Source organism: Propithecus coquereli, unplaced genomic scaffold (assembly GCF_000956105.1).
Source record: "Propithecus coquereli isolate 6110/MARCELLA unplaced genomic scaffold, Pcoq_1.0 Scaffold28, whole genome shotgun sequence".
NCBI classification, from domain to species: domain Eukaryota; kingdom Metazoa; phylum Chordata; class Mammalia; order Primates; family Indriidae; genus Propithecus; species Propithecus coquereli.
This window is the reverse complement of record NW_012148396.1, coordinates 7,411,558-7,422,964: the sequence shown is the minus strand read 5'-3', so window position 1 is coordinate 7,422,964 and position 11,407 is coordinate 7,411,558. Positions and strand designations below refer to the sequence as shown.

The 11,407-nt window shown below is 43.9% G+C and overlaps 1 protein-coding gene across 2 annotated transcripts in view; it reads left to right on the top strand.

Moving 5' to 3' along the window:
* The first annotated feature begins 6,499 nt into the window (after positions 1-6,499).
* The window catches only part of FAM135B (family with sequence similarity 135, member B), a 190,859-nt gene continuing 185,951 nt past the window's right edge, over positions 6,500-11,407 (top strand). The window contains exons 1-2 of one of the 2 annotated variants that reach the window (XM_012647995.1): positions 6,501-6,596; positions 7,108-7,183. Coding sequence is in view for 1 of the 2 variants with exons in the window: in XM_012647994.1 (XP_012503448.1) it covers positions 6,520-6,596 (77 nt within the window). In the remaining variant the exon portion in view is untranslated. Of the gene's footprint in view, positions 6,597-7,107; positions 7,184-11,407 lie in introns of both variants that reach the window. The other variant, XM_012647994.1, reaches the window with a different exon arrangement.

The window sequence follows — 11,407 nt, the reverse complement described above, 5'->3', positions numbered from 1 at the left end:
ACGAGTTTTGGGAAGTGTGGAGCATGAGCTGCTCGGTGCTCTAGAAAGGCCCCCTGTAGTGAGAGGAGAGAGCAGGCACTGAGGTAGTGAAGCCAGCGCAGAGAGATCCGTGCCAAGAAGGTGGGAGTATCAGCCAAAAGCGTGGTTACCAGCACTCCTGGTGGGTGGCTTTGGAGCCAGACAAAAGGGATTGGGGTTTGAGGAGCTAAAGATGGTGACAGTTGGGAAGGGAGCCTGAAGACTGAACACAGTTGATGCCCTGATCGCTGGGTAGATGGCTGTAGTCTTCTACGGCTTCAGTGTCACTCTAGATGTCTCCAGTGCAAAGAGTGTGTATATGTGCGTGTATGTGTGTGTGTGTTCGTTTGCGGGGGCGTGTCATCTCCTGGCCCTGCTACTGGAGGAGAGAACTGCAGGCCACAATTTTGGAACAGAGAACACTGACTCTGCCCCACTCCCACCATGTTGCCCAGTTTTGAATGTCTTTGACTACACCATTTGGGGTAAAACTTACATAAAACTGGAAGGAAACAAACACACAGAAAAAAAGAGCTCAATTAAATATGATGATAAAAATAAAAAGAAAATTCAAAACGAGACATTTCATACAATTAACTAAATGCATTAACAGCTATTCTCAGTGGCTTCAACTATATGTGTTACGTGAGGGCCGAGTCTAACATCGCTTGTCAACTTCTGCATTAGCGTTGAGGTAAAGAGCTATTAGCTTAGTTTGTCAGAGGAGGAGACTGGGGCTTGGGGTGCTTTGTTGTTTGAAGTAAATTGTAAAATATGTGCACTCTGGCTGGTCTGTCCCAAAACCTGATTTTTCTCTCTCTCTCTTTTTCTCCCCCTCCCTCTCTATCCCCCTCTCCTGCCTCCCCCGCCCCCACATACAACCAGGGAGGTTTGATTTTCTCTTCTTGGGTCTTGGTTTTTTGATGCCCAAGGACCATGGCTCAGTCTTCCTGTATCCCTGGAGCTTTGAGCAGTTGGCCCATATTCTGTATGTGAATACTGAGGCTCAGAGATTATATGTGACATATCCAAGTTTCCACACAGAGGTGAGATCCAGGTCAGAACTCAAGTGTGGAGGAGATGCTTGTTGTATAGCACATAGTAGTTTACAAATGCAGACAATTTTTATAACTATAAAAGAAAAGGAATTTGATTTCTGAAAGGGAAGCATCTGATATTCCTTCCCGAAGGTGTTTCCTTGTGCTCCTTGGCCCACACAAATGGGAAATGGATGAGTTCCTCTGGTCCCTGGCTCAGCTCTCAGTTACAGGGACAGTTTCTCTACCATAGCTGGCATTAGAAGTGGCACAGCAGTGGGTTCACACTTTAGCATGTGTGTTCCTAGACCCCATCCCAGAGTCTGATTAGGAGGCCTGGGTGTAAAACCTAGGAATTTGGTTTGTTTTCTTTTTTGAGTTTTCCGAGATGATTCTTTTGTAGGAGGTTCTTAGACCAAGTGTTGAGCAAAACTGGGCTGGAGAGATCAGAATCACGGCCTGCCCTCCTCCCGAGCATGCTCTCACTGACACCTCTCTGCACTTGCCACACGGCACTCCTGGCCAGGTCTAGGAAGGGCGCAGCTGGCCAGCCTCTTTTTAGATACCTGTTTTGGTGATGAACTTGTTTTGCTTCCCCATGACCCACATCACTGTTCCAACTCTTACATCGTTCCTGTTTTGTCTGTGTCTTACTTTGATTTTCCTTGTTGAATTCTGTCCTCCTTCCATAGTCACACTCTGGCCGCAGCTCTGTTTTCTGATGGTACCTTTTATTCCTTAATTCCACCAGTATCTTTGAACATCTACTGTTTATCAGACACTGTGTGCTCAGAAATCCATAAATAGACAATGACTCCTGTTGTATAGGAGCTTACAGCATCATCTTCTTTTTCCTCAAGGAGGGATAAGTGACATTTTTGTGTTTCCAAAATATTTTTTCTTCATTATTTGACAAGACCCTATTGACGATGAAAACATTTTTAATACTTTTCAAGAATGTGTTTAATTCGTTCTCGTGTATCATTTCCTGAGGTAGGTATTTCCCTGCAAGTGCAGATGCGGACACCTAGGCCCAGAGAGAAGTGACGTTCTAGGTAACTAATCAAGTGGCAGAGATGAGATCTGTGGTTCCGTGATATCACCTCGTGGTCCTCAGCTCTGCCCTTTGCCCTTTTTGTTCCTCATGAATCAAAGATCAAGACAGCCTGCCTGAAGATAACTGCATAGCGGGATATGATATTAGAACCTATGGACAAAAGGGAATTTAATCATCATTTAAATTCAAGGTAGGGGCCCAGCAGCCCATAAAAGTGATCCCATCCCTTTGCCTGGACACCCCCAGTGATGGGGAAGTCACTGCTTCACGAGACAAGATCCATCCCTCCTTGGCAGTGGGATGGCTAGAACGTGCCCAGACAGAGAAGGTTGATAAGCCACAATCAATCAAGATTCTCTTTAATGAATGAAAACCAAACAGAGCTGTAATTTCACTGTACTTTGTTCCACCCTGTCTTCTAGTTCTACCTTCTGTAACAACACTAAAAATGGCCTGCATTTACTGAGGGTTTGTTATGCACCAGGCTCACTTCTGAGTGCCTTAGGTGTATTAATAATTTTAATGCTTACTATAATCCTAGGAGGTAGGTGTTAGTGCTAGCCCCACTTCACAGATGAGGAAAATGAGGCCCAGGGAGGTGAATAATGACTCCAAGGTCACTCAGGGTCAGTAGAGACCCAAGTGCCCGGTTCTGGAGCCTTTGTGTATATTGCTCTAGAGACAGATTGTTCCTCTGCTGTCCGTAAGGAAAGCTGCTCTGAAGCCTGTATCGACCTCTAGGCATGTGCTTCAGGGGGCCACCACTCTCCCCTCACCCTCCTCTCTAAGTGTGTTTTCCTAAAATGTGGTGCACCAGGGGCAAGCTGCCTGCACACAGTTGCCGGCCATGAGTAGTGCTGTCAGGACCGGGCAGTGACCAGGGGCCCGGGGAGGCCACACAATGTGAAGGCAGTACCAAGGGCAGGTGCGACAACTCCGGGTGAGCTGAGGTGCTGAAGACCTGCTAAGGGGACTCACCTCACTTCAGAACAGTGAGAGATCTGCATTGGTGAACCTGGACAGAGCCATAGTCAAGGCCTCTTTGTTCCCAAGCCAACCTTCCCAGGGGGGCCTTGCCTGAGCCCCCAGAACCCATGTCCTTGCTTTTCCAGAGCCCCCATCATTCTCTCCATGCCTGTCACTGGATCACCCTTCCCCACTCTCTGCACCATGAGGGCAAGGTCTGCCTTGAAGCTCCATGGGCTTAAAAGTGCCACAGTGCCTGTATACACAGCTTCCAGGACATGCAGTTGTGAAGCTGAGCATTTCAGAGTCACACCAAATATAGTGGAATGACTGAGATCAGTGGAATCATGGGTGGCAGTGGTTGTGGTAGGAAGTCAGTGCACAGAAGACGTCTGCGTTGTTGGGCACATGGTGTCTGTGTGTGCTGCGGGTTGGCTATGATGGTGTCTGTGTTATCTATATTGCCTTGTCTGTGTGTTCAGGTGTATATCAGGGGTATGAGTGTGAGTGTGTGTGTTGAGTACACGCCATGTGTTCGTTGTGTGCACATCACGTATGTGTCCCCACAATGTGCCAGACACTGCATTAAACACTCCCCTTAGCAATGAGGAAACAGAGGAACAGAGAGATTAAGCATTGCGTCCAAGCTCGTGCAGCTCATAAGGAACCGACTTAACTCAGGTCTGGTTGACTCCGAAACTCTAGTCTCTAAGCCAGTGGTTCTCAGATGTTTGCATCTGAATCCCCTGTGGGATTTGTGAAAACACAGATCCTTGAGCCTCCTTCCTGGAGGTTCTGCTTTAGTAGATCTGGCTGGGACTGGAGATGTAGCTTTCGTAACAAAGGGATGCTGATACTTCTGGTCTGAGGACTCTAATATCTTCTCTCTAATCCTTCGATTGAAAGAATGAGGAGGGGGTTGGTACCAAAGCAGATGGTTTTGAATTACTGAACTCAAAGTGGACTAAGGATGGGTACTAGCAAAATCAATATGGAGTTGTAAAAGTGATATTTAAATGTGAGCTTGTCTTACTCATTGAATTACTGGGTGTTTGGTTATAATGAATCCTGTGCTACTATAAAGGAAAATGCAGCTTCCCACCAAGAAGCAGTGTAGCATGATCCTGTTAGTCCTGAACAATAGGATGGTAAGATGCATCTTCCAAGGAGAAAAGAATATTCTCCATGCATTAAATATTTTTCTTCTAAATATTAATTCCCCAGAAAAACACTGTCCCAGTCATTCTGCCAGTACATGCTGGAGCTGGAAAACCCAGGTCTTTTGGCTCCTGGGTGGGGGCTTTTCCCCTAAATGGCATCAGTGTCCCCTGTGAATCGCAGCCCACACCACGCACTGCAGTAGATTTCCCAGAACTGTGCGGCATGATGAACGGAAACACCAGCAGTGTGTGGCACGTGGCAGGCGAGCCATGTTGGGGCACATTGTTCTCGCTCTCTCTTTGTCCCTCTTTCTGAATATTCTCCCTGCTAGACTTGGAGATCAGGAGAGGGACCTGGGGTATTTGAAAGCCAGCAACCACACAGAAGGAGTCAGAGAGATTTGCCAGCTCTGCAGTTTTCTGAGGATTTGGGCTGAGTGGAGTGCTGAGTAAATGAGGAAGATGGAGCAGTGGCCGTTTGATGTGATCATGATGGAAGCACTGGGTGGTTCTCTGTGCCAACCCCTCCATCCAGCTTTTTCTGGAAGTGCCTTGAGATGGAAATCCAGTGGCTCGGTGGGTTAGGCAGGGCCAGGGTGTGCCTCAGTGGCTCTCCCATTAGGGAAGTGAGTTTCCAGCACATTTTGTGAGCCAAGCCTTTCCAGGTTTGCCAGATTGAAATTCTGTCTCGTGGAATTTATAGAGGTTGATTGCTAGGATCTGCTACATTTTAATTTGGAATGCAGCCTGCTGCATCTTCAGAAATGTTTTCCCGGATGGAACCCTTGCCAGGACTGAGATGCAGTTAAGGCCTAGTTAATCCCTCACGTTCTTATTTGTGGGAGATGGCCTAGCGTGACCTTGTTAATTGTAGGTGGGCTCTGAACCACAGGGTGATCTGTTCCCTGAAGCATCTTGGGGGCAGAAAGAAGAGGGCTTTGAAAGGAGACCAAGGTACTAGATGCAAACCACCACTTGCCAGCTGGGAGAGCCCAAGTGTTCTCTTACGTCCTCCCACTTCCTTTCTCATTCTCTCCCTCCCAGAGGTCATGCCAGCCACTGAGAACTTTCCAGGAGCTGGGTGCATGGCAAGCAATGACCTATCCTATTGGGAATCCCACTAAGTAGCTTGCATTGTCCCCACTACACATGATGGTACACTGAGGCTTGGGAGAAGGGAGGAGGCTTACCCAAAGGCATACCACTAAAACATTCTAGAGTTGGAAAGTGGCTCCAGGTCAGAGCTTCTCTGATCCTTTTTCCTTAACTGAAAAATGGGGCAAGAATCTTTATCACAAAATTCTTGTCGGAAAAAAATCAGGCAACTTATACGAAATACTTCATACAGCAATAAGAATACAGCAGGTGCTCAATATAAGTCAGTTTCATTCCCTTCCTGCACATTCCTGGTATCTATATGATTTCATATTCTCAGAAAACCTGCCCTGCTTTAAATGTCCCTCTTGGTTTGTTTCTTGTCCCAGATGTGGACTATTTTAATTTTGTTCCCTTTCATCTTTCCCACTCAACTCTCTTATTGTTGGCCCTCAGGTCTCCTGGCTTAGAAAATTATCAGCAGCACCTGTTGGGCTTTGTGCCTTGTGCTTGATAGAACATTCTTTTGTCCTAGTCACTCGAGCCACCTTCACTCTTTAGAGACTGCACTTAAAATATCAATGATAAAATCATTTTCAATTATTAATGGTAGCCCATTTACTGAGCATTTACTATATGTCAGTGACCATGCATAATGCTCAGTGTGATGTATTCATTTAATCTTCCCATCATCTATCAATGTTATATGCTATTACCAGTCCTCCTGTTACAGATGAGAGCATTGAGGTTAAGAGCAGTATAGTGACTTGCTCAAGGTCACACAGCTGGAAAGTGGGAGCTCAGGGATTCTATGCCAGTAGCCATGAAGGATGTGCTCTTAGCTGGGGTGTTGTTGCCTGCATAGTACTTATAGGTAGGAGGGGGCAGTGGACCAGCCAGACTTTGGAGTTAGGATACCTGCATCTGAGTCCCAGTCCTTCCAGGTGTGAGCTGTGTGACATTAAGCAAGTCATTTCGTCTCTCTGTTTCTTCTTCTATAAAAGGAGCCCTGAATGGTGATATTCAGTGGACACATGCTACTACCTGGGTCCTGTTGGTCAGATATTCTTGTGCAGCTGAACACCATTGGTTTCCTGTTGTAGAAGCCAGGTTCTCCATGTTTGGCTGATGTGATATCAAGTTTTTAATTTCTCTCTTGTTTTTCAGGTAATGAACCAAAAGGATCATGTCTGAAGTACAAGGAACGGTGGAGTTTTCTGTAGAGCTACATAAGTTTTATAATGTGGATCTTTTTCAGAGAGGGTAAGCATTCTTCACAATTTGTATTTTGTGTGTGTGTGTGTGTGTGTGTGTGTGTGTGTGTGTGTATTTATTTCCCTGGGAGGAGGTGGATGTGGGGAGGGCAGGTTATAGGAAATTTGAGATTAATGAGGAAAGGATTTTCATTATGTTTTCTTGCCAAGTTGAAAATTCAAACCTTTAGTGTATCTGAAAATAAACCATATATTGACAGACTAGAAAATGCTAATTTATCTCCTTCCTCCTGTACTCCCTTGTATCTTCTCTCTTCTCAATTGCTCTTTCCATGAAATATGTGTATTTTAAAGGAAAGTGAATTTATGGGAAATGAAGCTTGCCTGTATAGCTCTGATAAAAAGATGTCTGTGTGCTCAATATTTATGGGGCCATCCATTCCCCAAAACGACATATTATCCAACTTGTGCCCAGATATTTCGAACACTGAGAATGTTGGCATTTGCAAACGTCATCTTTAAATGCATAGTTAAAATCGAGTTGTTTCTATTGTTTTGAGGATGTACTCTGAATTTGCCATTTTATGTGCACTATCTCAGTAAATCCTCATGATAGATTAACCTTTCAGAATCATTGTAAATAATGAAGATAGGAAATGGTTATATTAATATTATGCAACTAAATGCAAACTCGAACTACATGTACTCACAGTGGCTGCTACTACTTCCACCATGTTACTGATAAGGAAACTGAAGTTCATGGAAACTGACCTTGTTATGTGCCCAAGAGAGAAAAATTAGTGACCAAAACAAGGGGTATTTATCAGTTTGCTTTTGCTGCATAACAAAGTTCCCTAAAACTTAGTGGCTTAAAGCAACAACTTTCAGTTAGCTCCTGATTCTGAGTAGGCAATTTGGACTGGGCTCAGCTGGGTGATTCTACTGGATTGGACCAGGTTTGGCAGATCTCAGCTGGGCTTGCTCACAGGCCTGGGTCCTCATCTGGGGGACTGTAGTTCTTCTCCCTGTGATTTCTCATCCTCCACTGGGCTAGGTTCCTGGGCTTAGTACCCAGTTAGCTTCCAACAACAAGAGTGGACACACACAAAACCTCTTGATGCCCAGCTTTGGAAATCGCGTAACGTTGTTTTGAATGAATAGTACTGGTCAAGGCAAGTTACAAGACCAGTCCAGATTTGGGGTGGAGAAATAGATACCATCTCTTGATGGAAGAGTGAAAATTCATGCACATTTTTATAATCTACCATTAAGGTTAGACTCCAGTTTTAAAAGGATAGCTCTGAAATTAATGTTTCAAATGCCTCTTGGGTGCCATGGCCCCTTCTTACTTGAGGGTGAAATTTAGTGGACCTGAGTGGTTTTAGCAGGTGACCTAAACCAGAGAGTGAGAGGAATGGGAAATGATTCTGGGAACAGCTTTATGTTCCAGGGAAGGAGGCACATGGAGGATTCTGGCCAGGATTCAGCACATGGAGGATTCTGGCCAGGATTCAGGCACTGGGCTTTGATGAGGCAGAGCTCTGTGCATCCTCCTGGAAGTCGTATTGCTATCTGCCCACCTCTCCTCATCCCATTAGAAACCTGGTACAGTGATGAGAGCCCAGGTCTTGGGCTCCCCTACTGCTTGCGGGCGTTCCTTTGGCGTACCACGCCACTCTGCTCTTCAGGCTCCACAATTTGCAAGAAAAGAACGTAGTTTTAATAATGTCATGTGTCCATCATGGTGTTAGATACTTTTCTGTTCATCATCTCCTGACTCTTTATAACCAACCATAGAAGTGAGCATTATTATCTTCATGTAGAGGTAACTTGAGATCAGGGAAGTAGAAGAGTACAGGGCTTTAACACAGGCAAGGGAGGAGCTGAAGCTAAAGCTTTCTCACTCAAAATTGTGTATTATTTTCTATTGTTTAAGGTTGGTCTCCAAAGTGGGCTGCATTCTCCCCAGGATTTATAAGAGAGCCATCAGGATATGGGAAGAAATATTAGATCTCTTATTTACAATTGCTTTGGCCAAATAGGTAAAAAGAAATCAAGGTTCACTAATAGTTAGAATCCAGATTGACCCTGAAAACCTTGCTTTGTTCATACAGCAGTCCCATTGAGTAACGCAGGTGTGGGGAAAGAACAAAGAGAAAGTCCACAGCACAAATAGGCCGATATCACCGTCACATCGCAAAATACTGCAGCATGTGACTGGACAGTTATGTACACCGATCAATTGTTTTCAATTTTTAAATACATGAACACTCAGAGAACTCTAAAAGAATCATGAATTGAAAGTAATATTAGTAGTGGGAAAATACCAAATACCAGGAAATGCCAGAACCACACTTATTCTACTTCTTGCAAAACCCTGTTGCTATACACCTTGAGATTATAGATCACAAGCTAATCATATCCAACAAATAAGTAAGGTGGAAGACTTGGTCTTATTCAGAAAGCTATTTGGTATACAGATTTGTAAGCTTAATTATTCACAACACATCTCATACTCACTCTATATTGTACTTTGAAATATTAACTGAGTCTTGTATGAGATCATCACCATGAGCAATACATTCCAAAGTGACACATCCAAAACATGAATAGACCCCTGAGAAGGTATAAAGGAGGTTGAAAAATGAGTATAGAAATCATGACTTTTTTAGTAAGCCTATGATACTCTTCTTTCTAGCTCTGTATGTTTTAGGGAAACATTTTGTTTAGATATGTTCACCCCTAAAGTCTAATATTGAATTGGCTTCCAGATCTTATAAGTATATATTATATATATATATATATATATATATTTAATATAGATAGACATATGTTTTATCTATCTATACAATATATATAAATGAGAAAAAAATGTTATGTGATTCATTAATGCAAATATATCTATTTTTAAAACATGAATTATTGTACTTTTGTCATTTAAAACACTTTTTTCTATATAATACATAATATATATGAGAACTGTACATATTTATTATTTATAAATAAACATATATATATTGGGGTTACATGCTCAAAAACGTTTTTACTGCTAAACATGCAAATCATTAACATTTGGAGATTACTCATCCAGTAGATCGGGAGTACTTTCACAGGCTTCTGGCTCTTAATGCTGGCATTTCATGGTTCCAAGGAGTGTGTGCCTTCAGGCACATAGTTGAGATGTGGATGAGGGCATAATCTCATGACTATATATTCTTGAGGGTAGCTTGATTGCAGCCATGTCTATGGACAGGTCTGGTCGTGGTTTGGGTGGAGTGACGTGGACCTCTCAGGTGGATGTAGTGAGTTCTAGGCTCTCTAAGGTCTGATGGGCAATAAGCCCCTGAGCCCCTGTATCCTGCCTTCAGGGAGCTGTGGGCAGGGTGCGTGTGATGCTTACCAGGATTCTGCATTTGCCGGGGAAGTTCCTGGCAGATACGATCCCTGGTGCTCAAGGATTTTTCTGCTCTGAATCCTGCAGAAGCTTTGCTTAGAGTGAGATGTAATTACTTTTCCCAGCATGTGCTCCCTGGGGAAGAGTTGGCTGCAGTCCAGGCCTGGTGGGCAAGTGGGGCCCTGGCATAGATTGTGAAGGAAAGCAAATGATCTCCTGATGTCAGTAAGAGAAGAAATGTAGGGTTTGGGGAAGCTGGTCCTTTTTTAGGGGGCTCAAGGGTATGTGATTAAATGTATGCTCTATAGGGTCCTTGGGATGATAAAAATTCGGGTTGGAGATTGCAAGTAGCCTTCCTCAGACTGAGTCTGACTGTGGCCATCCAAGTTCCACCTGGTTGATGAGAAATGCCCCTGGTACAGTCCATCCAGATGTCCCTGCTCATTGTTTCCTAGTCTGGCCAGAAAGAAACCTCCCTTTGAGTTTTTGTGAGATGCTGTATTGGAAGCACATGGATACAGAAGTCAGAATATTGCCTGATAATTTGCCTTGATCATGGAGTTTTGCTTCTAGCACATTTATATCTGTGGATGGTTTTTCTCGTGCCAGAATGTACGCTGCCTTTTGATGATGTTTGATTTGAGCAAACAGTCAACATGCATTTACCCAAAGTCTATATTGACTGAGGCAAATTCTCTAAGAGAAAGCGTTTCCTCACACCAGTCAACAAGTAACATGAGGTATCATATCCACATTCAGCGGTGAGACTCATGCAGACAAAAAGCCAAGGCCAAGGAAGTACTGGGACCTGGCTTTGGGCTCAGGTCCACATTTGAAGCCAAGATCTGCCACTCATGAGGTCTGAGGACTTGGGAACATCCCTTAAAGTCACACTGAGCCAACATTTTATAGCCTGTAAGATGGTGATGACAAAGCCCACCTCATGGGGCATGTGAAGGGCTATGGCTCTAATTAATATATACAGAGAAGATAGCATGGTACCTTGTATCTAGGAAATGCCACTCCTAGTACATTCTTGCCTCTAGTCTGTCACTAACTCTATTAATGGAGGGATTACCCAAAGGGGTTGGTGTGACCACCTTGCCTCTCTGTTTATAATCCTTCCAGCTTCTTTTTGCTGTCATTCCTCAGTCTAGTGATCAAAACCTGAATGTGTGACCTTAAACCTCCTCATCTTATTGTCTGTGCTCAGACCATTCTTGGTCCTCTTCCCCCTAAAATCTGCCTTGAAAACTCTGCTCTATGCAAGTTGTAGCTCAGATGTAACCTCCTCACCAAACCCTTTCTGTGTGTGGATACTTAGCTACTATATTCAGCCTAGATGTTATGGATTGCTAGACTTTCCACATCCCTTATATGCCTTATTCGGTCATCTACTCACATGTTCATTACAGTAAACATGGGTAAGCATGTGCTATTGCATTAGACGCTGGAAACATTAGGAG